The sequence below is a fragment of the Miniopterus schreibersii genome, assembly GCF_964146895.1.
Source record: "Miniopterus schreibersii genome assembly, chromosome: 1".
Lineage (NCBI taxonomy): Eukaryota > Metazoa > Chordata > Mammalia > Chiroptera > Miniopteridae > Miniopterus > Miniopterus schreibersii.
Genome location: NC_138101.1, coordinates 194068856 through 194093507, shown reverse-complemented (window position 1 = coordinate 194093507; position 24652 = coordinate 194068856). Strand labels below are relative to the sequence as shown.

At 55.0% G+C, this 24652-nt stretch overlaps 1 protein-coding gene across 2 annotated transcripts in view; it reads left to right on the top strand.

Moving 5' to 3' along the window:
• The window catches only part of ITPK1 (inositol-tetrakisphosphate 1-kinase), a 177643-nt gene that overhangs the window by 144903 nt on the left and 8088 nt on the right, over positions 1-24652 (top strand). For both annotated transcript variants that reach the window (XM_081147907.1, XM_081147908.1), the window contains 4 exons: positions 13216-13314; positions 13706-13746; positions 16929-17094; positions 22802-22869. In XM_081147907.1, the coding sequence (XP_081004033.1) occupies positions 13216-13314; positions 13706-13746; positions 16929-17094; positions 22802-22869 (374 nt within the window). The remainder of the gene's footprint in view (positions 1-13215; positions 13315-13705; positions 13747-16928; positions 17095-22801; positions 22870-24652) is intronic.

Genomic DNA, 24652 nt, shown 5'->3' with positions numbered 1-24652 from the left:
GGGGCAGCCAACGTCTGCTGGGTCCGGAAGGGGCCGTAAATCACTGGGAGCAGCTGCCACGGAGTTAATCCACGTTTCCAGCAGCGTTTTCCACAAGCTGGACGGAGCTCAGGAATGTCCATGTCTCCACCTGGGCCCTTGTCTGGCTCCTCTGTTCCAAACTCCAGGTGCAGCAGCGCTCTGTCTCCTCCAGATGAAACAGGTCACTCACTGGCTGAGTCAGATGGGAGGAAGACTGCTCAGCAGCTCACCAGAGCAGTGTCAGGCTAGGAAATGTCAGACAGGGTTATGGCAAGGTGTGCACAGCAGGGGTCAGACAGAGTCTTGGGGCCATTTTAGGATTCTTCCTGTCACACTGAGCAAACCAGTTTTTCCTTGCACACTTCTAAGTTAAGTTGAATTTAATTGATATGAAGTCTCTCTGTCTCTGTATCCAGTGCTGGGCATCTTGGCCCCTTCGCACCCCTCCCTAGGTGATATTTCTTGCCGTATCGGCCCTCACTCCCCTCACTGCAGCCATCTAGACCTTCCCTGGCAGCCCCACCTTGGCCCTTGGTCTTTGTTCTTGGCTTCCCCTTCTGGAACACCCTCACTATCTCCTCAGGATTTGGCTCAGGCGACCTCCTCCACGCTGCCCTCCTTGCTGCATACTTCTTTCCCTGTGTGGGCCTCAGTGCTCTCCCTCTCTGTGCCCACAGACCCCGGCTGCCGTTGGTCACAGCAGCAATCCCACTGTGTTGTCGTATCTGTTCACTTCTCTCTTCCCCACCCAACCAAGGGTCTTAAGGACAGGAAGTGTGTCTTTGGTGACCTTGAATCCCCAGAGCAGGGCCTGGAACATAGTAGGCGTTCATTAAATATGCAGACTGAGGAAGGGTGTTTTCAAGGGTCAGATACAGAAGCAGGCACACGGGGGAACCCTCTGAGGCAGAAGTTCCTGCAGTAGGGGGCTGACCTGTGGCAGATGGGGTCATGGGCTCAGGGCCAGGGGAAGAGGTGTCCCTGGCTATCTGTGGTAACTGGCTGTTGAGGAGGTGATGTTTGAAGTGGGTCTGAAACTGTGAGCCTAGCAGGAGAAATGTGGGCTGCCGTTCCAGAGAGCGAGCAGCCTGTCTGTGCTGCTGGAGGGTGTCTCTTGCTGAGTCCGAGAGGTCCTCCAATGCCAGTCTGGATTTAGCCTATGGATGGAGGCAGGGAGGCTGCTGCAGAGTTGGGGGAGAGATGCTACGTGCCTGGTGAGGGTGAGGGTGAGGGTGGCAGTGGGCAGGAGTAGAGGGGACAGAGCCCAGAGAGATTGGAGAGGTGACATTGACAGGCATTATGTCTAGGGTAGGTGAAGGGTGAGGTAAGGAGATAGAAACGCAGTACAGGCCACAGCCATGGTGCGCATAAGACAGACAGCAGGGCAGGGCAGTGCTGTGGGCTCAGGTGAGCAGATGCCTCCATGGGTACCGAGAAAGGCCAGGGTGGAGGGGGCTTGTAGTCAACCAGCCTGGGCCAGACTCCAGGCTTCAGCAACGAGATTCCTTTTCAGCAGCAGAGGCATGAGGGAGGAAGGCTTTCCTGGGGGCAGGTACAGCAGAGGCCAAGGCCAGGCAGGTAAGAGAAAGCAGGCTACCACCAGGAACAGAGGATGGTCCTTTCTGGGGAGAGCCCTGCTGGTGCTGAGCATAGGGCTGGGTTCAGTCCTTCTCATCAGTCCTGCTGCCACAGTGGGGAGTCTAGGACCCAGGTCAGAGCCCCCTCGTCTCGCCCCTCCCCGAGAGCTTTTGGAGGAGACTGCTATGGAGTTCTTACCCTGCCACCTCAGAGGACTCAGCAGGGCCAAGCACACTGTCAGGCCGGCAGGTGTCTTGTCCCTGTCATTTTTCACTCACTCATCACTGCCATCTCCATTTCTTTGGCTCTGCAGGGGACCGACAGCCCAGACCCAACTTTATATTCTAAGCACTAGTGCTCCTCAGTGTCACGCGCTCTGCCAGTAAGTGAGCGACGGCCCCTGGGGTGGCGTGGATGTTTGTTGCCGATCTGCTTTGAGTTTGAGCTGTGTCCTGGCAGATGGATGGACGAGCAGGCTTGGTCTCCCTCCTTTTTGCTTGATGTCAAGAGCATTGTTTCCAGGCAGGAAATAGCACTCTTTGCTCCTCCTGTCTCCATACAGAGCAGCTGGGCGCTCTAAGCTGGTCCTGGACTTTTTAAATGGTGGAACTTTGAGTAATGACACCAGTGAAATGACACCGGTGATGATGGTGATGGAGGGGACGGTGGACTCTGCCACCATGCCTGCTATGTCCCGGCTCCTGTTATATTTTATGTATTAACTCATTTGACCCTTATAGAAGCCCTTCCGGCAGGACTGCTCTTCTTCCCTTTTTACAGATCAGGAAACAAAGGCACCGAGAGGTGAAGTAACTTTCTGAAGGCCACTCAAACCCGGGCAGCCCAGAGTATCTGTATACCAGTGTCAGGGACTCACAGCCAGCTTGATGGCCTTGTCTCCTGCTCTCTGAGACAGGAACAGAACCTTCCCTAATCCCGTCCAGGCCCACAGTCTTCAGGGGACTGTGAGAGTGGGGAGAAGTGATGAAGGGCATGGTGAAGGGCATGGCTGTTTGCTCTGCCACATACTGACCTTGAAGAAAAACTTAACTTCTTAGGCCTCAGTTTCCTCCCATGGATGAGCAGCACCCAATCCTGCCTGGAAACCCAGCTTGTCCCAGGATGCTTTTCAGGGGCCCAGTTCCCCATGGGCTGCTTTGTTGGAGCTGGGAGCGCCCAATCCCGACCTGCTGTAGGTTCCAAATGGACCTCTGGGTTGTTGGTTGGACTTCAGTGAATAAGGGGGAGCAGACCCAACTCTGACTAATAGCAGCACAGCCTTACCTAGTGCTTATTATTGCACATTGCATGCAGTCCCAGCATACAGGTGCTCACAGTGACCCTGGGTGATGGATGATGCTGTTTTCCCCATATTGCAGAGATAGAAATTGAGGCACAGAGAGGCAGCCAATCCAGGGTGAGACAGTGGACCTGGGCTTGGAATCCAGGCACTTAGTCCACAACCGAGCACTCTCATAGCCTACGAGGGGCGAGGAAGGGGAAGGGGAGGGGAGGAGAGGATCTGCTTCTGGGACGGACCCCAAGCCCTGGCAGATTTCCAAGTGGTTTTCATGAGTCAGGCTCCCCAGGCCCCATATCCCCAGAGCATGCTGGCTGCAAGGGCTGGAACTTTTCACGTCTTCAACAAAACAAAACGTGTTATTTCAGTTTCATCCCATCCGGGGCTATGAGTGTGCATGAAGATATATACGACCTGCCACAACCCCCCTTTCCCCCAGATTCAGCCACCTAGCCTCCAGGGGTCCTTGAGCTACAGGAAGACATGAGTCACCTACTGTGAAGGAAATGCAGAATGACGTGGAAGTAGGTATTAGGGGACATGTAAGGACAGAGCAGGGGGCAATTTTTAAGTGTAACTGAGGGGAATCAGCAACTAAGAGCAGATATTCTGACATATCTGAAGGAAGCAGAGGAGGGGTGGAGACCTGGGCAGTGAGGGTGTCCCAGGAGAGGTTACCCCCCCAAGGAGAGTGACCAAATGGGGGTGGAGCATTACATGGGACAGTGCATATGGTTGCTATGACAGGATGCTGGGGCCCTTCCTGGCCAGGCCTCTAGATGGGACATTATACTGGACAGTGGAAGCAGGGAGTTGTGGTGAGGACAGGGGATGCCCTCTGCGGTCTCAGGCCCGGTTGTAGATTGGAGAGCAGTTCCAGCTGCACTTCCTCTCATCTATGGGCCTGCCATCCAGGTCCTTCCTGGTTGCCTCCTCCTGGCCCGAGCCTGTGGCTGCTTTCCTAGCCATATTAGATTATTCTAAATTACTAGGTGGCTGCCATCATTGTGAGCCAAAAAGCCATTGGGGTTGTTTTCAAAGCTATGGTCAGGCTGAAACTTGGTTCACGCAGAATACATGGGATGTCTCTCCCTGTTTAGAATTCAAGAGCATGTGGCTCCTGCCCCCTAACAGTGTAACGACAGAGGGGAAGGTGACTTTGAATAGTCAGGTACTGAGTCATGAACACTGGAGCCTGTAGGTTGATGGGCCATGCTCCCCTTCTCCTTTTGTTTCCAGTGCTTACAGCTCACTTTTATTTCATCTTTCACTTCATCTCACACATGTACGCTTGTCCAAGAGATGGTTCTTGGTAGACGCCTGCCTCCTCTGAGCAATGCTGGGCCAGGGGTAAGGCCCAGTCCTGACCCCAAGAAATGTACTGCTTGGTTGCTGACTCAGAACCCAAATGTGGAAATTTAATAGGGTACAAGAGTGGAGCCACCAAACAAGTCAGCGACGTGCAAGAAACATGGTACTAGAGCAAATGAGACTGCGGGTAGGAGAGAGCTGGTCAGGTGCCACAGGGAGGGGAATTGTTATATGACAGCTGTTCTTCGGGGAACTCGAGGATGCTGGGACAAGGGGGCTGTTGCCATAGAGTGGGGGAGTCCCAGAGGTGTGTGCAGGGGATGGTGAGGAGGGATGGAGAGGAGACAACTCCACGTGGAGCTAGGGTGTAGCTGGGAATGACCTTGGGCTCTGCATTCTGAGAAACAACAAAAGTTAATGTTCTCACACTTCTGGAGGCTGGAAGGTCAAGGTCAAGGGAGGGCTTGTTTCTTCTAAGACCTCTCTCCTTGGCTTGTAGGTGGCTCTCCCCGCCCTGTGTCTTCTCTTGGTTGCAACCTCTTTGTATCTGTGTCCTAATCTCTTCTTATAAGGACCCTAGTCAGATATAGGTCCTCCCTAAAGCCTCATTTTAACTTAATCACCACTTTAAAAGGCCCTTTCTCTAAATACCATCACATGAGGTACTGGAGTTTGGGACTTCAGCATGTGAGTTTGGAGGGATATAGCGCAGCCTAGAGCAGGAAGGTGAACGGGGTCAGATTGCAGAGGCCTGGAAAAGCTGCCACTTGAACTGGCTGTGGACAGCTCTTGAGCTGAGCTGCCTCATTCTGCAGGTGGGAGCTTTAGAAAGAGGAGCCAGGATCCAGCTGCTGTGTGTAGCTTGGGTTAGGTGGTGGGTAAGGTGGGCAGGATACCAGGAATCTGATGATTTGTGGGGGAGAAGATGGTTATGGGGCGAGGGTGCCGAAAAGGGGATTGTTTGCTTAAACTCCAGGAACGTTTGGTCAAGCAGCTGGGAAGAAGCCCCAGTCCTGGGCCAACAGTGGCTGCCCTGTCCGTGCCCCCGGAGGACTGACGGACGGCATGAGTTGTACTGGGCAGGCTGGGCTGCTGCAGCTGCCCAGACCCTGCGGTGGGGCTGTACTCAGGAACCGTTTCATAATCTAAAAATGCATTTTCCAAATATGGGGGAAGGGACAGCTCTATGAAGTAGCTACTGTTGCTGTCATTTTCCAGCAAGGAAACTGAGGCAGGTAAAGTTACATGGCCAGGGTCACACAGCGGATATGAGGTGGAGCTGGGATTCAAGCTTAGGCAGCCTGAGTCCCACACAGACACTCCAGGAGTATGCAGTTTGTGCAGAGGGGCCCATCTTAGTCACTGAGACGAGCAGTATAGGAAGAGCTGGGCAGGAGGGTCCTTCTCCTAGGTGTGCGGAAAGGAAGAGCTCAGAGGAGGGAGGCGGCCTGACCCAAGGCAGGGGTCCCAGGCCCAGAGGAGGCTGGAATAAAGGGCTCCCTGGGCCGAGGGACCAGCACGTGCACACGGCTTGTGAGTCAGGGCATTTGTTTTCCCCCAACTCTTTAAAGATTGAGTGAGAACCTGAATCCTGCTACCCCCACCCCCATTCACTGACACAATGGATCTCCTCGCCCCTCCTGCATAAGGCTGCTTCCTGCCATACAACATGGGACCTTGGGAACAGGGAGTAGCCCAGGAAAGCGGGACCCAACCCAGCTCTGAGAGGCAGCATCTGGGTGCCTCGGGCCAAGAGAGGTGGGAGCCCCAGTGTTTAGTTCATTCACTCGTTTGTTAGGGATTTGGCTGTGAACATAGTAGACAAGGCCCCTGCTTCACGAGCCTACACTCTGCCAGAAAGGAGGGCACCCAAGGAGGGCACAGCAGCTCTCTGGCTCAGGCTTGAAACTTCCCACCTCCACCAAGGCCCACTGGGATGTCGCCTTCTCCCGCGGAGCCCTCCCTGGCCTTTCCAGGATGCAGTTAGAAGTCTGCCCTCCTGAGCCACACACTCCCTAGTGCCAGGGCTGGGGCTGCTGCCACCCGGCATCCCAGCTCTCCTGGGGGTCAGGAGCCCCGGTCTGCTGGCTAGAAACCTGAGCCACATGCCCGCTCCCAGCCCTCTTCTAGCATGCATGGAGTTGGGGTGCTCCCCTTGTCTCCGCTTCTGCCCCTGCTGCGAGCTGGGAGAGGCAAAGGGACCCTTGCCACTGCCTGGCTCGTGGTGGCACCTGGAACCAGAGCCTCCCCTCCCCTTTCGAGGAGAGTGTGAGCACATGGCAGCACCGGGCCCTTGCCTGCACCCCCAGGAGGGGCTGGCTTCTTTATCTGGCATTTTGCAGATTCTGTGACACTTTCTTTGTCCCTGGTTCTCACTGCAACTCCAGCAAGTGGACAGGATTGGCTTATTATGGCCCTGTTCTGCTGGTCAGGAGCCCCAAACCTAAAAGGCCACCTGGGTTGCCTGGGAAGCTGCTGGAATTGCATGCCAGTCTCGGGCTGAGGTCCAGGGTGTTAGCTCACTGTCATCATGTGCCTTGCCCCCAGCCCCTCGGGTCAGTCTCAGTGTCTTCATGCCTCTGCTCACTCTCCTGGGGGGCCCATTGGCGGCAGACTGACTTTATATGCCAGGTGGGATAATTCACCATGTCGCCTTTCATCTTCCCTCATAAAACCACTGCCCAGATTTCTGAAAGTGGGACTCAGGGCTGAAAAGGTGTGACCTTCATTGCTGGTGCCCCGCAAAGAACTGGGTCCCTTTGGGAAACGACAGGACACTGTGGCAAGAACCATGGAAATGTCAGTTCCCATGGACTCCAAACCCACCTGGGAGCCTGGTCTGTGGAAATGATTTACCACAAGCACAGGCCTTATGCATGAGAGATGTTCATTGGAGTCCTATCTACGGGGAAGGAAAATTGGCACAAATGTAAATGTCTGAATCTAGGGGAAATGTCACCAGTTGGGTGACCAGGACATGCACAGTCATGGGAAAATACTGATGGCTGCATCCAGTAAAAACAATGAAAAAGGACAATTCGGTCGCAGTCATAGCAGAATGGATAAACAAGACACTTACGCAGGGGAAAGGTCTTCAGAGAAGTGAAAGCCATTCGGAGGGATGTCATTTTCAGATGGAAAAATCCTGGGTGGGGCAGGCTTTGGGGGAGCGGGAGAGAGGGCCTAACAACAGTAGCTTGAGGGCCGTGCAAACAGGCTAGACCTGGCATGTGGGTTGGGTGGCACCAAGACACACTCACCACAGGGCCTGCATCTGCCCAGATGTGGCCCAGATGTCAGAGAAGCCGGCCTGTGCATTAGGGTGCCATCAGCCCCTTCGCTCAGCAGGTTAGTTCACTCAGCAGGTGCTTGTTGAGTACCTGCCATGAAACACCTGCCACGTGCCAGGTATATTCTAGGCACTGGGCCTGTCATGGTGACCAGAACCCCAAGTTCTCATGGAACCAAGGTTCTATTGAGGGAGACAGAGCCCACATGTATTATGCCCTCCCTGAGACACATTCCTCATGAGATGGCACCCTGATGCCCAGGACCATGTGGCAAGCTCCTGGCCGGCTGGGCCCCTCTGCTGGGCCTTCCAGCTCCTCTCCCGTCAGTGCAGCCCTGACACATGGGAGTCGTTCTTGCCTCTGGGGCCCTGCCTGGCACGAAGCTTCAGATGGTTCCAGCCCTGCCTGTCCTCGAGGACTGTCCCTGCCCCGTCTGGTTTTCATCAAGTACATATTGTCTGGGTGAACCTGTCCAAGAGAAGGGACTCCAGGTAGTCAGTCTTGTCACAGCTGTTCCCACATCAATGCCTCACCAAGACATCCATCAGGGCCTGCCCTGCCAGCTCCATGCTGGGCACAGGAAGAACGCCAATGAGGGTGAGGCCGGCTGCTGACATACCACAGGAAGCTGGACATGGACTGGTGGCCATGATTCAGAATCTGCCTGCTCTCCTGTGGTTGTCCCCTGCTGGCCTTTCCCAGCGTGGTACCAGAAATAGTACCTGCCACTGCTCAGTGCCTGCTAGGTACCAGGTCTCCCAATAGCCCTCTAGGGAGGCCTCCCAGTTTACAGACAAGGAGAGCAAGGCCCAGCAGAATTCAGTAGTTTCCCCAAGCTTTCAGCCAACAACTAGTCAACCTCAGGTTCAAAGTCAGGCTTCAGAGCCACACCTCCCAAGTGCCATCTGCCTTCTCTCCCACCCTCAGTTGTCCTCTGGTATCCACCTGTTTGTCATTGGTCTCTTGTCTTTGTGCTAGTTCTGTAGCAGCTGCCACCCGTTGGATGAGTGTGGCCGCCTTGCAGAGTACACAGGGCAGTGGTGTGTGACTTGGGTCACCCAGGTTCTCACCCTGGGCCTGCCAGTAGCTTGTGTGCGGCCTTGAACTGTTTTCTTCCCCTCTGGACTTGTGGACACGGTTGGGACTTGCCCATCTCCAAGGGCCTCCAGCTTTGCCTTCTCGGATGACAGTGGCAGAGAGGGAAGACGGGGCTGTTTCAGTTTCCCAGGGGCCGACGTTTCAGCTCTCAACAGAACACAACCCACCATCTCACCAAAAAAAGCCTCTTTCCAACTCCCATCCAGAAATAAAGACGGTAGATAAATAAGCAACAGTAGCCTTTTTCGGGGAACCAGAAATAGCCTCCCGGGCTCCAATGCCGCCTGTAGAAAGAGTCTATTCTGTCTCTATTTGGGGCGAGGAGCTGCTGACGACGTTGCGAGTTTCCCATGGTTGAGCTGGAGGAGCCTCTGCTGCCGCAGTTTGTCTCGTGGGACAGGCCGGTGTGGTTCCTGCCCCCGAGGCTCTGGCTTCACCGCTACAGGGCCTGGTTCCTTCCCCAGCCCTCCCGCTCAGCCAGGTGCCCTCTGTCCACAAGCTAGACTGGCACCACCGTCCTCATCTGAGGCTGGTCCGGCGTGTGCAGGTGGACAGCAGCGTGTCCCTCAGCAGGGCCTTTGCGCAGCCCATTCCCTCGTCCTCCTGTGTCTTTGCTCAGCGACACACTGCCCTGTCACATCCCCCCCTTCCCGTGGCCCCCCTGACACTCCCTCTCTCGTGCTTGGTGCTTCCTGCGCCCACTGTCTAGCTGGCCACTTACCTATCGGTAAATCAGCCTGGTCCCTCGTCTGGGTCCCCTCACCTGGAATGCGAGCTCCACGAGGGTGGGGCACCTGCGCTCCTTCATTACTGTGTCTCTAGCTCCTAAGATTTGGTTCAGCCCCAACACATTTTTTTTGTTGATGAATGGTTGTTGAAACCAAAATAGGAACAGTAGTCGTTTCTAATTGTGATTTCACGGATATGTCAGGGTGATTTTGGCTGCAAGTAGCCAGCAAGCAGTTCAAGCAGTAAACAAATCATGGTTTGCTGTTCCGGAGTCTGGAGAGGGGGCAGGCTGAGTGAGGGTCGTCGGTCCCTTCCAGCCTCTGCCCGCGGGCTCAGGACTGCCTTTACCCAAGGCTGGGTGTGGTCTCAGTCTCAGGCCCACCCCTGGAGCAGGAGCAGGGTTGGCAGCCAGTGGTGCCTGCTCAGGGTGTGGTCAGCAAGCTCCAAATTAGGATAAAGGGAGAAGACCCTAGCAGTGTGCGTGTGCCCCTCTTTCTTGGTGCACTGGGTCCTTTACCATCTCTGCTGGGTCCTGCCACCACCCAGACTGCCCCCTTACACTGGAGCGTAAGGTTTTGGAAGGGTGGGCATGTCTGCCCTAATGCTTGATGTAGTCCATTCACTGGATATGTCCTGTCTCTGCATTTCATCTGGGCCCCTAGCATTTCTGGGGGAGCACTCCCCTGTCCTTCTCTGACTTCATCGTGGATCTGGGGAGTGGTGGGGTGGGGACAGGACTCTGCAAGTTTGCAGGAGGATTGCTTCATATGAAGCATTTACTTAGCCCAGTGTCCCATGGAGGGTTTTCTTTTCTTTCTTTTTATTTTATTTTATTGATATAACTCATGTACCGTAAAATCACCTGTTGAAAGTATACATACAACTCATTAGTTTTGAATATATTCACAAAGTGCTGCAACCATCTCTACTATCTAATTTCTCATCACTCCAAAAAGAAATGTCTCCATTAGCAGTCACTCTCATTCCCCCCACTCCCCCGGCCCCCCAGTCCCTGGCAACCACCAGTCTCCTCTCTGTCTCCATGATGGGCTTGTTCTGGACATTTCAGGTAATCGAAGTCATATAACATGTGGCTTTTGCGATTGGCTTCCTTCACTTAGCATAACGTTTTCAAGGGTCATCTACGCTGTTGCCTGTATCAGCACTTCATTCCTTTCTGTGGCTGAATAATATCTCCTTGTGTGGATAGACCACATTTTGTTTGTCTGTTCATCAGTTAATAGACATTTGGGTTGTTGCTGGTTTTTTACTATTGTGAATAATATTAGGATGATTTCCGTTCTCTTGGTTATATATCTAGAAGTGGAATCGCTGGGTCACATTGTAACTGTGTTTAATTGAGGAACTGCCAGACTGTTTTCCAAAGCAGCTGCACCATTTTACATCCCCTTCAGCAATGTCAACACTTGCTGTTTATTGTCCATTTTTTTCCCTGTAGCCATTCTAGTAGGTGGGAAGTAATATCTCATCGTGGTTTTGGTGTGCGTCTCCCTGATGGCTAATGATTCTGAGCATCTTTTCATGTGCTTTTTTTAGCCTTTTGTATGTCTTATTTTGAGAATTGTTCAGATTCATTGCCCATTTTAAATTTGGGTTGTCTTTCTATTACTGGTTTATTAATAGTTCTTCATATATTTTGGATACTAGACCCTTATCAGATGTGTGATTTGCAAACATTTTCCCCCATTCTGTGGGCTGTCTTCACTTTCTTGATAGTGTCCTTTGAAGCCCAAGTTTTTAATTTTGATGATGTCAGATTTATCTGTTTTACCTTTGGTTGCTTGTGCTTTTAGTGTCTAAGAAACCATTGCCTAATGCAAGGTCGTGAAGATTTACCCCTATATTTTCCTTTGAAAGTTGTACTATTTTAGATCCTATATTTAGATCACGGTCCATTTTCAATCAATTTTTGTATACGGTGTGAGGTAGGGCCCCTGCCAGGCTGGGTAGGCGCCTGTCCTAAGCCTGCCCTGCAGCCTCGTTTCTTTAGGCCTCAGGTCCCGTCTGCCAGGGCTGGACTGCAGAGGCTGAGCTGGCTGCAAGGGCTGTGCTTGCAGCGATGAGCCTTTCTTTGCACAGCTCTCTCCTCCCTCCACAGTTGTGGAAGGGCCTGCCAGCCCCTCACCATATTTGCACTGTGGCTCTGAATCTGAGCTGGGGGGTGCAGAGATGGGCTTGGTGTCGATAGTGGCCTACAGCTGAGAGCCAGGATGTATTCCCTACCCTGATTTTCCTGACTGATTTGTCTTTTCCTGGTTTGCCATGTGAGCCTGGCTCTCCATCCTGCTCTGACACTGACTGTCACATGACCATGGGCAGAGCTGGCCTCTCAGGCCTGTTTCAGCTTGGGGGCGCTGTCACAGCCTTTGAGGGCTCAGTGAGCGCTCCATGTGGAACACCTGCAGCTCTGTCCACCAGGGCTCTGTGGACTCAGCCAGCACTGGCTCCAGACTGCCCTCCTGGGGTCCCTCAGAAGCTCTGCAACCCCAAAATCTGCCCACACTCTTGCCTACTTGGAGTTTGGACTTTTGGGGGAGGGGGTGGGGAGGGACAGTAAATCACCTTTAATGTGTCCTGTATGATTCTCTGCCTTTGTTTATATGAGATGTGAGGCCGGACCTTGCCCTGGGTTAATGTACTGACCTCCTGGCCAGCCAAGTAGACGAAGGCTGTTGGAGACAAGCCGTTTTGTTTGTTTACTTTGGTTTGGTTTCCAAGTTTGTGGGTGGGGGACACCCCCACCCCACTAATGCTCAGCTTTTCCTGTCCCCTGTGCCCAGAGGTACAGGGTGGTCCCACCTCCTGGGCAGCTGGTGGTCTGGTTGGGGGGAGACTAGACATGAAGTAACAACAAACCAGTAATGCAATTTAAAAATCAGCGGACAAAAGTCAGACTACATCTGCTCTGCCACAGATTTACCCTCATTCAGAGCCTGGCACTGCGGGTGTCCTGATGAACAGGGCAGGCTAAGCTCCCAGAGCTCTCCAGAAAACCAAACACGCCTACACTCCACTGGGTTGGGTGCCCAGAGGAGGCTGGCACCCCTCTGAGGCAGGGTCTCAGGAGATCCCAGGGGCCCCAGATGAGTAGGAAGGCACGGGAAGGGGTCAGGGCTGGGCGGGGCTGGAGAAGGGGGTGGGTGTGCTGGGTAGGAGTGAGGGAGCGAGGGCAGGCGCGGGCAGGCGGTGGCTGGCGGCGGCTGGCTGGATGGGTCAGGAGCTGTTTTGTTTCCCACCTTTCCTTAGGTGGTGAGAGGGTGAGGGCTGGCCTGGCCGTGGGAAGGAATGGCTGTGTGGCCCCGGGCACGCCCTTTAACCTCCTGGCCTGGGCTTCCTCTCCGGGTTATTTTGCAGACTTCAGAGGTGATGTGTGCAAAGCTTTACAATGCTACACATGCGCTGAGAGCTCAGTGTGCAGCCTCGATCCTGCGATTATTGTTAAGCCAATACAGCATGTGGTGGGGAAATGTCTTTAATGAGCCAGAAGAATGTTGATAGTGGATTGAGTGAAAATTCGGGTTACGCGACAGTATCCTGTATAAAGGTCTCTGCGCATTGGCTGTGCGCCTAAATTGTCTGTGTGCCTGAGGAGGTGGTGGGAATGTGTGTGGTTTTTCCTCTTCTTTGATCTTTGGGTTGTACAGTTATATGTTGGTTTTATAATTATAGAAGTGTTATTAGAAGAAGTAATTTTAAAATGTGCTGTTCTTTGTATGTGTATGTGTTTACACACGACTGTGGAGTTCGGGGTGCTGTCGGGAGAGCACGGTATTGAGGGTAGCCCCCAGGGAGGTGGGCTTGTCCCCAGAAGTGGGCCCTGGGTGGCCAGCGGGCAGGGTGCTGACTCTGAGTTTCCTCTGTCCGCAGATGACAGGATCTGCTCACCGCCCTTCATGGAGCTCACGAGCCTGTGCGGGGATGACACCGTGCGGCTCCTGGAAAAGAACGGCCTGACGTTCCCATTCAGTGTGTAACTGCGCCCGGGGCTCCAGGCGGGCGGGCGGGCAGGCCATGGACCTGGTGGAGCTGTCTGGCCCCCCTGGTCTTAAACTTTCAGAGGGTGGGTAAAGGCCTTGGCTGCCAAGGGCCTTGGGTGCCCCCCCCAGCACACACACACACACACACACACACACTATGGAAATGGGTGGTGTGGACAGAAGGTGCTTCTGTCTGGTGGGTCGGTCCAGAGCACCCTGAGGCCTCTGCCGAGTCAGCGTGTCTCCCCGTCTCACCTGCCCCTACCCCCGAGGGGCCACAGGAGTTTGAGTTTCTCCCTGTACACCTGCCAGGCTGGGCTTTGTGGATGAGTGACCTCGCTGATTCCACTCTGCTTTTCTCCCCACCCCACCCCCCACAGTTTGCAAAACCAGAGTGGCTCATGGCACCAACTCCCACGAGGTGAGTGGAAGATTTGACGACCTGCTGAGTCTGTGCTGCATCCCATACCTGCTGCTCCCACTCCCCGTCCTGCTTGTGGCGGCTTTGTATTCTGTCTCCAGTCTCGCCCCCTTGCCTGTCCCTGTCCTTCCGAGGCCAGGATGGGTGTGTGAGCCGCCGATTGAGCCCATGCAAGTCACACCCCAATCTGACCTATCTTGGCTGTCCATTTTTTGGCCCATCAGTGTCTGCACTCCTTGGGTGCCTGTTCAGTGCCAGCCACCAGGCTACCCCCACCTAGGGCTGTGGACTGAAAAGATCCCATCCCTGCCCTCAAGGATTGGCGGTCCTGCTAAATTTGGGAAGGGCAGGGGAGGCAGAAGGGGCACCCTACCTACACGCTCTCATCCATTTGTTATTCACCGAGCAGTCATTCCTGACCCCACCTCAGTGCCAGGGGAAGGATGCTGAAGATGTGAGTCCTGACCCAGTGTGGAGACAGTCCCTGAGGCAGACAGCACCAGTGAGATGTGGTGTAGGAGACTAATGAAGAGGCCTTTTGGGGGCGGGAGGACTAGACAGCCAGGCAGGGGCTCTATTGGGTCTTTATTGCCTTCACCACCCTTGGGAGCCACACCTGGGACATGACCTTCAGCTCTCCTCGCCCCCTTGCATTTTACACCCTCAGGGGCCCAGCCTGGAGGCCTCCCTGTTAGGCACAGGGGATGGCGCACCAGACATTTGAGCCACGGAGAAGGCCCTCTGGGAGAGCCTGACCCTGGCAGCCCCACCCGCAGAAATGCTCCACATGACCTATGACTAAACATGGTGACCTGGCAGCAGCACCCCGTAGAAGATTTATGCAGTGCCCTTTATCCCTGGCTTGTATTTATGGGGAAATGTCTGTAAACAGACCTTGTCGGTACCCTACAGTACCCGCCGTGAGGGGGGCTGCGAGGCCAAGGGGCACCTCTGCTCGTGGGAAGGAACGTGGGGGCAGGAAATCATGGCCTGCTGCAAAGGCCAGCTGCCTCCTATGGTTGGGAGCCCTCATGGGGCCTTCCCCATCCAGGCCTGCCTAGGCTCTGTGCCAGGATGTGCTCTGTACCAGGCCCAGGGAGGGAATAGCTAGATAGTGTCCCCAGAGCCCATGCTGTCCTCATAGGCACCAGCACCTGCCTGCCAACCTTCCGCCTGGCACTTTCACCCCCAAGAGGTTCCTCCTGTGAGGGCCTGGGGGCTTCAAGGTGGAGGATGACCTGTCACAGTGTGATTAGACCGGCGTACTCGGAACAGGCCAGCCTGCGGTGGGGAGGTGCTCTGCCATTCACACAGACCTGGGCCAGGCCTGGCCCTGTGCACAGCCAGCTGTGTGACTTTAGCAGATCGCCCAGCCTCTCTGAGTGTCTGTCCCACGCTTGTAACTGGTGATACGGTGGCAGTTGTGAAGAATAAGGGAGTCGCTGCGTGTGCTGCCGTGGCGCCTGGCACAGGAGTGTTTGGTGCACCTGCTGGGCTGTTGCAGAGGGGCAGTGGTTTGGGACCAGACCCTCAGGTCTGAGGCCAGTGCCTTCAGGGGAGGCTGTTTCACCCCTCAGTCTAGCAGTTCCTAGTCTGGCTCCAATATATATGTGACCCCCATGCCCCATTCCACCCCATAGTGTGCTGTTTCAGAGAGAGGCTCCCCATCCCACCCCCCAGGCAGAGGATCTAGACTGTTGGAGACTCCCAAGGGCTTGTACGCTGTGGGCTGCCTGCTCCCTGGGAGGCTCTTAGCATCGGGGGGGTGCCCCCTCTAGTGGGGTGCTCTCCACCACAGGAGCCAGGGGCTGGTGGGGCAGGCTTCTCACTAGTCGGGGTGCCTGGGATGTTGAGTGCAGCGAGAAGAACCCCCGGTTGTGTACAGCTCAACCTCTGGAGGACATCTCGGTGTGTGTGATTGGTGTGTTCACAGAACTGTTTAGTCCTGCGTTTTGTTTTTAAGCCAAGGCAAGCACACTGGTTTGTTCCACAGTGGAATATCCCCTCACTTGTTTCTAAACCACTGAGCCAAAGCTCAAAGCTCCCCACAGCCCCAACCTGTCCCATGGTGGTTGATGCTACCAGACAGGTAAGGAAAGTGGAGCTTAAATAGGGCAAGCCCCTGTCAGTGGAACTTGAATCCACATCTGGCCTCTTCCCATCCCTTACTCTCATCAGAAGGGTCAGGAGACAGTCACTGCGGGGCACCCACATTTTGTTTTCCCATGTGGCCTGGATCTCTCTCTACTTTTGCCCCATCCGGCTGAGGTCAGCCAGGCACATTGGGTGGCGCTCTGTGACAGTTGTTGTGAGGGGCAGCCATGGGGCAGGCAGCCAGCTGTCTAAGCTGTTAATCCTCTCCCAGTAGCCTCCAGCATCTGGTGGCTCCTTCTGGGGCCTGTGGGCACTGTTGGCTGGCTCCAGTAGGCCCTGGGCAGACCCAGCCCCAGCCAGAGCAGAGCGGTTTTCTCTAGCTGTCCCTCTGCCCTGCCTCCCTCAGTCCTCTATCAGGCCCTCCCGTCGGGACTGAGAGTGGCATGTTCATCGGTGTGACTCACTCACTGTGTGAGAGGGCCAGGCCGCATGCCAGGCAGACCCAGGCACATTCCAGGCTGTGTCACTTTCCAGCAAGCCGCTGAGTTTCTCAAGGATTCAGTTTCCTCATCTATAAAAGGGGCACAATAACAGTTCCCGCCTTAGAGGTGCGCTGTGAGGACAGCCCCAGGTGACTCACGTAGCAGTTAGAACAGGGCATGTCACGGGTGCTCACTGAGAGACAGCCCTCAGGTTCTGATGCCTGCCTCCCACTCCTGTTCCTCAGTCCTCTGTTTCCTGCCTCCCCCACTGGGCCGTTGTGGAGGGTCCTCTAAGGATGTAATAAGGGTTGAATAGCACACAACCTGGGGTTCCATTCCCTGAACTACACTGTGAACAGGGGAGCTACGCAGTGCAGCCAGCCCAACTGTGCATGGCAAGCCCGGTGGCGCAAGATCTCCACCCCCCACAGCAGTGGCTTCATCCCAGTGTTGCTCTGAGTCCCACTCCACTCACCCTGAGAGTCTTCCTGGGGAGTCCGCACGCCAAAGGGCAGAGACAGGCCTTGGTGGCAGTGGCAGTGATGCACCCTGTGTCTGAGGCTGGAGGGGGTGCACTGACAGAGCCCTGGGTCCCTGTCTCCCTAGATGGCCATCGTGTTCAACCAGGAGGGCCTGAGTGCCATCCAGCCGCCCTGCGTGGTCCAGAATTTCATCAACCACAACGCCGTCCTGTACAAGGTGTTCGTGGTCGGCGAGTCCTACACGGTGGTCCAGAGGCCCTCGCTCAAGAACTTCTCCGCGGGCATGTCAGGTAACCAAACATACTGTCTTCTTAGCTTGCCCTGAGCTCCAGGGCCCGGCTTGGACGGGGCATCAGCCGCCTGTCCGTGAGCACTAACCGCTGACACCTGTGTCGTCTCTGGAGGGGATGGTCTGAAGGTTGAACAAACCGTGTGCCATAAATTAAGAAGAGATCTTGGAAAAGAAGTGAAAAACTCCTGTCCCACCAGGTCATGGTAGGGGTTCCATTCGTTTAAACCACTGTAAACTCCAAGAAGCCCCTGAAATTTTTCTGTACCCAGGTTGCTTGCTGGGACCCTGTGCAGTGAGATGCAGGAGGAAATGCTGGAACGGATGGCTGGTCCTTCGGGGAAGCGAGCAAGGGAGGGCCCCACATATTTTGAGGGCCAGACAACTGACTATCCGTCCCCTCTTCCAAATGGGGAAACACCAAGTTACTGGCTGCTTAGAGCTGCCGAGGTGAACATGTACCCCCGTAGAGGTCAGCACACAGGGCCTTGGGCAGGTCAGCAGTGGGCACGGCACCCTCGCTGCACCCCTCACAGGGGTAAGGACCAAATCAGCGATTGTTTTGGATCAGTGGGTAATGGTCCTAAGTGTCCCTCAGAGGTCATACAGTGATGGCATTTGCAGGATGGTGCCATCGTTTGGGGCATCTGAGGTGTCTTTTATAGGGAGTCTGGTGGCTGCACAAGCTCAGCTTTTCTTCTGTGGCTCCCTTGCCACCTACTGACCCTTGGCCATTTCAGAAACTGACATCAGGTTAAGGATTTGCTGGTGGTGGTGCTGCTCTGGTGAATATCCTAGTGGTTCTGAAGGCAACTCCAAAGCAGGGCCCGGAAACCTTTGGAGCAGCAGCCGCATCTGTGGAATGAGCGTGGCTTCCAGGAGGCCCCTGGGAGGCCGTTGGTTGCCCTGCGCATCTGCTCAGGCGCGCTGAGCACCGGCCTGTGCCAAGGAAGCCCGCCGCTGGGTGGAATGCCCGGGCCGCGCTCTCCATCTGAGCAGACAGATGGGTCCTCCTGAGATTCCTCTGCTGGGACTGCCCGTCACAGTCCCTCCCCATGGTTTCAGGTCACTCTCTTGAGTGAAGTTCAGCTGTTCATGTCTTCCTCTCAGCCAGCTTCCCATTAACGCACCCAGAGCAGACACTTTGGAAATGACCTTCCGAGTGCAGGCGGCCTTCCCAGGCAGGCCTGGGCTCCGGGCCACGACGCTCTTTTCAGGGTTCAAGACGTCCCTGTCCTCACTCTGGTCCCAGCCCCCACCCGCTGGGGTGGGATGAGCTGGGGGTGGGTGGACACGTGTCTGCTGGGGTCCTCTGGTATGTTACTGACCACTGGCAAGAGGCATTCTTGTAAACTGGGACTGGAAGGGGCTGACATTCTTAAATCCTCATTTTAAAAAAATATGTGCTTTAAATCTTTGGAAAACGTATTAGATTAAGAGCAGTCCTACCTTATGTAGTCTCCTTTCTGTTTCCTTTTTTAACAAAATCACTCCGTCTCTTAGAGAAATTTACCACAATTTCCTTCCTTTCCACACAGAAAGTGTCCCCCTTTCCTCCTGGTTGCCTAGGGCGGGGCCGTGTCCCACGGGGCGTGGGCTCCGTGTCTGTGTGTCTTCCTGTGGCCATTTCCTGGTTGCCAGTCTGCCATAAAGTGCTGGCGGGGCCGAATGAATGAGCAGATAAACACACCGCGCCGGTGGAGAGATGTTTACTGGGCTGAGGCGAGCTGAGCACCTTCTAGCGTCTCCACTGTTCACCCCCAGAGCCAACTCTGTCTGCCGTCTGTGGGGCATCACCCAGGGAGCTGGCGTGGGCTTTGTTCTTTTTACACGCCTCTTCTCCTTCTGGATGAGACGCTCAGCCTGACACTGTCTGTTTAAGCTGGACCAGTTGACTGGGGGTCTTGGGGCTCTGGGCTCTTTCCAGCCCCCATCCCTGCTTTCTGGTTCCCATTGCCCAGTGTGGTGGCCCTGGCCTTCCCTGTGGCACTGTCAGCTGGGGCCAACATGAGCAGGATTCTCCAGGATATGGGGTAGAGGGGACACTGTCCTTCCCTCCACAGCTGCCACGCTCTTTGGGTTCTCAGGTGCACTTTGGTTTTTATGTTTTAACGTCTCAGAAGTTGGGTGTGTCCCACAGCTAGTGGCACCTTGCAAGTTGCGCCTGCTGGAACTGAAGTCATGTTCTTACTCAGGGAGTTGATGGTCTGTGCCAGCCACCAGGAACACTTCCATTATCTGCCTGTGGGTCACAGTCTTGGGGAGATCCCTCCCTCCACCCCGTGCCAGGGTCAGAAAGGGCACGTTCCTCTACTCCCCCTTCTGTGCAGTGGGTGTATTTCTGTTTCCTTTACTCTGTGGACACTGCGCCTTGATTATACTGTCCATTCTGAGCCTTTTCCCCCTGAGGGTGTGTAAAAGAAGGGTGCCACTTAACACTCAGAGGGGGTCAGGTCAGCAGACGTTTTTCTCCAAACGGCCAGATAGTAAATATTTCCAGCTCCAGCATGATTATCTAATGCTCCACTGCAGCTTGAGCACACTGTAGACACTATGTAAGTAAATGAGCATGGCTGTGTTCCAGTAAGACTACAGACCCAGGTGGCCGGCTGGGTTTGGCCTGCAGTCCGTAGTTGCTGGTCTCATCTAGAACCCCTGAAGTTTGATAAATGCCGTATTTCCTTGAACCTGCCTTACGCCCAGCCCCGGGTGAGAGATCCAGCAGCCTTGTACTTCTATTTTAGTGGGAGAAACCTCACACCAGGAAAGAAATAACAAAAGGATTACTTGAGGCACCAGATGAGTGGGTCTCAGGCCACCATTGGGTGAGGGGAGCCACTTGGACAGGGTGGTCAGGGCTGGCCCCCCTACAGAGGTGACAAGTATATGGGAGCTGGAACAAGACCCAGGCCACCGTCTGTAGCTCTGTGACATCCCCCTTCCCTGCTCCCCCAGAGAGAGACACAAAAATTAAGCAGAAGGGGCTAAAGAAAGTGTGGCTGTAGCTCATGGTCGCACCATCGGGTTACAGGATATTTGGGGGCTAATCTTGTCACTTACTCTCCTTATTTTGAACCTGTTGTTCTCATCTGTAAATTGGGGACAAAAACACCCGTATTCTGTCGTTGCCTGCCCTCCCCTGCAGGGAGGTGGAGATGGCCCTTCACCAGGGCTCTGTCTCGGAAATCGTCCTGGAACAGAGTGAATGGGCCCAATCCAGGGCGTTCCTGCCATCAGAGTGCCAGGGCCTGGCCAGGTCCGTCTTTAGAGGGCCTGGGTATCTTTTTTTTTTTTTAAATAAGCTCTGAGCATCATTGAACCTCTATTTATTTTCTTATTTTTTTAACCCTCACCCAGGGACATGCTTTTATTGATTTAAGGGAGAAGGGAGAAGGGAGGGAGGGAGGGAAGGGGGGGGGAGAGAGAGAGGAAACATCAATGTGAAAGTGAAACATTGATCTGTCGCCTCCTGCACGCACCCTGACCTGGGATCGAACCCACAACCTGGGTATGTGCCCTGACCTGGAATTGAACCCTCAGCCTTTCAGTGTACAAGACGACACTCCAACCAACTGAGCCATGCCAGCCAGGGTGGGACTGGGTATCTTCAAGCTGCCCAAGGAACCGGCGCCAAGGGTCACTCTGACCCCTTCTGGCCCATCTCGGCTTCCCACAGTCTCCAGGGGTAGCAGCTTCCAGACATTCGCACTCCCTCCGGCCCCTGCTCGAGCTGCCCTTGGGGAGGATCTGAGCAGAAGGCAGCTCTCCCTGCCCTGCTATGAACAGTCCCCGGGCCAGGGCCCCAGGTCAGAGTTAGCCAGGAGGAGAAACATGTCCTCTTTGAAATGGGCCACACTTTGGATCGACCCTCATGCCACAAGAAGTTGTTGGGTGACATGGTCTCTCTAGTTCAACAGGCACCAGGTAGGCTGCTCCGAGTGCCCAGCTCTTTCCTGTCTTGGCGCATAGCTAAGCACCCATGGTGTTCCCCGTGGCTCCTGCAGGCTTTCCAGCCTCCCTGAACTTGTGTTCACCTGCTCTGGGTGGCCCTCCTCCCCCAGGCCTGCTCTGCCATCCTGGCTACTGTCCTTGGGTACCCACAGGGTAGGTGGGAGGGGCCCTGAGCTCAGTGGGTTGGGCCAGGTTGGGGTGCAGGATGAGAAGGTGGGCAATGCCTGTAGACGGCCACAGTGCCCATCCCAGCAGCTCGAGCCCTGCTCCAGCCTCTGGAAAGCCCCATAGGGCTTTCTACCCCTAAGGCTTACTTTTCTTGGCTGTCAGTGCTTAGGAGTAGAGATTGGTGGAGCTGCTTGGCACAAGTCCTGTAGGGTGTTTATTTTCCCCAGGCTCCTCCCCAGGACCGTCTCTCACGCCCCCGGTCTGGACCGGCTCTGGTCGGAGCGGCGGGAGGACTGTCAGGCACACCGGGGCGGCAGGGGGCCTGTGTGCCTCGCTAGCAGGAAGGACGCCAGGTACTTCTCAGCGCCTGCCTGCTTGGCCTCCGCCCAAATCACTTCCTCGTGCATGATTGTTGCATCGCCGTAGTCCTGGAGCTGGTGGGGCCGTTGGCAGCCAGTACAGATGCCCCCTCAGCCTGGACCCTGGTCATGATGGTGCTCAGCCTTCCTGTCCTGCGTTCAGGGACCTGGATCCCAGGGATAAGCAAAGTGTCCTGGGGCCCAGGGACCGCATGGGGCTCATGGCTTATGCCATGCTCGGGGTTCATTGGGGGGTGATAGGCAGCCTTTTTCAGGACTTGGCCCGAGGCTCGTGGTTTTGCAATTCTTGCATTCGTGTGCCCACTCTTCCACGTGCTCAAGATCATGTTTCTGCCTGGCGGACTATCTTCCTTTCCTCTCCAAGGGGTGAATACGTAAACCAGCCTCATCGCTCCTGTTACTCTTGGGATTGGTCTGCCTGTCTGGGTGCCCCCGTGGAATTGAGGGACATGAAGGTGCAGCGGGGGTGGGCATGGATCAGGGGGTATAAAGTGGTAGGAGGTGGAGGGCATTTCAAGGGCTGTGCCAGCTTCCAAAGCCCAACAGATTATTCTGTGTGCCGCCTTGGGTGTTTCCTACAGAAGTTAACCCATGTTCTGATTTCCCACTTTTTCCCTAAATAATTGGGAAACAGCAGAACCCTTTGTATTTGCAACATTCATATGCCAGGTGACAGCCTGGCTATTTCTCAGGTGCTCCCCGGGAAAGGAGTTCTAAGGGCAGATGCTGGGAGGGGCTGGGAAGGCTGGGGTAAGTGGCATTCCTGGACTTCTTCCCCGGCATTTGATATTCGGGTAGGCGGCATTCCCTGCTAACGTAGCCACATACTCCTGGCCCACTTTCTGATGCCGTGTCCATAAGACACACAACACACTTTGGGAATCGGGCCTTTAGCTATTGGAGAAAACCCGATCTTACACTGTACAATGGTAGCCGAGGTGGGCTCATCCAGTCAGTCATTTCTCTATGGAAAGAAAATTTGAAATAAGTCCTGAATGGGCATGTATCCTTCCATGGTGTAGTGTCTCCTTGGAGTGGGGGTGCCCAGCTCACTGGGGCCCCAGGTGGCTGCTGCTGGACATTGAGCCCCAAGGCCCCTGCGGCCACCATCACGCGTGGCTGGGGTGGTGCTGCCCCCTGGTGTCAGGTGGTGGAGTCGCCATCCCTTCTTTGAGCTTCTAACTGGCTTCTCCCTTTTTTTTTTTCCAGACCGCAAGTCCATCTTCTTCAACAGCCACAACGTGTCCAAGCCGGAGTCATCATCAGTTCTGACTGAGGTATGTCCCTCCTGCCGTGCTGGTGGGCCCGATGTGGGTGTGCTCTTGGCAATGGGGCTCAGGCCTGAGCTCTCCAATGCAGCAGGGTTTGGGGGGACCTTTTCCCCATGCCATGGGCCTGAGGAGGTTCCCGAGGCCCTCCTGCTTGCTTGCTCCAGGCCTTCGTGCTGATGACATTCATGCTTATACCTGCTCACCACCAGGTTACCCAAGGGGGAAGATTTTCCAGTGCTTCTCCCTGTGTGAGAAAATCCCCCCCAGTCAGGAGGAATTTGATAACCTGCTTTTTACTGATTTAAAAAAAGGGGTGGGAGGCAATGCCATCTCCTTTCCCACATGAGTCTCATAAGTGTTAAGAGCCCGCTGTTACTTCTGTGGTCAGTGAGCTCGGGGCTGCTGTGTGTCACGCTCCCTCCTGGATGCCCTGTGGCATTGCAGCCAGGCCCCGAGCCAGCCTCGAGGGGGCAGAGTGGGCAGGGCAGCTGCACTTTCCCAAGAGGGAAGGCTGTGCTCAGTGAGGCTGTATGGCTTCTTTGAGCTCACAGGGCTGTTCACTCAGGGACAGAGCTGGGACTTGACCCCAGATAGGTCTAATTCCAAAGCTAGGTCTCCCAGGAATTTAGGACTTTTTATCTCACGGGGGACAATGAAGCAGTTAGAAACTGCCACAGGGCCATCCTTTGCTGTCCCTCCAAGTCCAGGAAACCAGAAGCCTCTGCTATCATGTCCTCTGAACTGGGAGCCTTCTGCTGGGTCTCCTGCTCCCCTGAGTCAAGCCGTCCTGGCTAACTGGGAATGATTTGCCCATGTTCCCTTCCCTGTCCTGGGCTGGCCTCACCAACAGGATCCAGCACAGACCCTGCCCTGGACCTGACCTCACTACCTTTGTTCCATGTCAGGGCCTGTGCTTGCCTCATACCTCCTGCCCCGACACAGCCTGTCCATTTCTTGTTGTTCCTGGTTCAGTTGAGGAGCCAGCTGTGTGACGAGGGTTTGGACTGAGCACAGGGGTGGACAGGACCTGGAGGGAACACCACCCTTCAAGATGTTGATGAACATTTCTCAGGAACAAGTTTCACAGTCAGGGAAGCTTGGGGAATGACCAGATTTTAAACAGTACCTTCTGGTGCCTGGCTGTGCGCATTATAAGATTAAACAGACTGCCCAAGAAAGGGCTTTAAAAAAAAAAAAAGTTGTCTGGTCTCCTAAGCCTCAGACACTAGGTGAGCCCAGTTCTGCAGGGCCCTTCCCTGTGAGGCTGTCAGGCGGCGCTCGGGCAGGGCAGAGGGAGTCGGCTTCCCCAAACGCTGTCCCTGCCAATCCCTACACAGAGTGGGACTAGTGACCCCTACACAGAGCGGGTCTGTCACTGATGCCAGAGGGTCCCTGTGAGGCCATACGCAGAGTGACCCACCTGAAAGTGATCATCTTGGACAACCTGTCTTCCTATTCAGTCTGTTTCTTTACCGGTATCGTGTAAGAGGCAGCCTAGGGGTACTTCCAGGCCTTCTCTGTACCTGTTGGGTCTGCCATTGTCTTTTCCTCCCCCTGCTCATGACTACTGCTCAAGAATCCCCCGAGACTGGAAAGGGAACTGTAGTCAGCCACCCCCTTTCCATTTAGGACATACGCCCCTCCTGCCACCTGCAGGCTGGCTGGGCACAGACAGCTCCGTCCAGACTTTCCCATTTTCCCCCTGCTCCCCGAGGGGGCCCTCCATCCCCTTCTCTGTCTTCTGCAGGGAGCCCTGTCTGGCCTTGAAGCCCCCTCCATCCATAGCTAG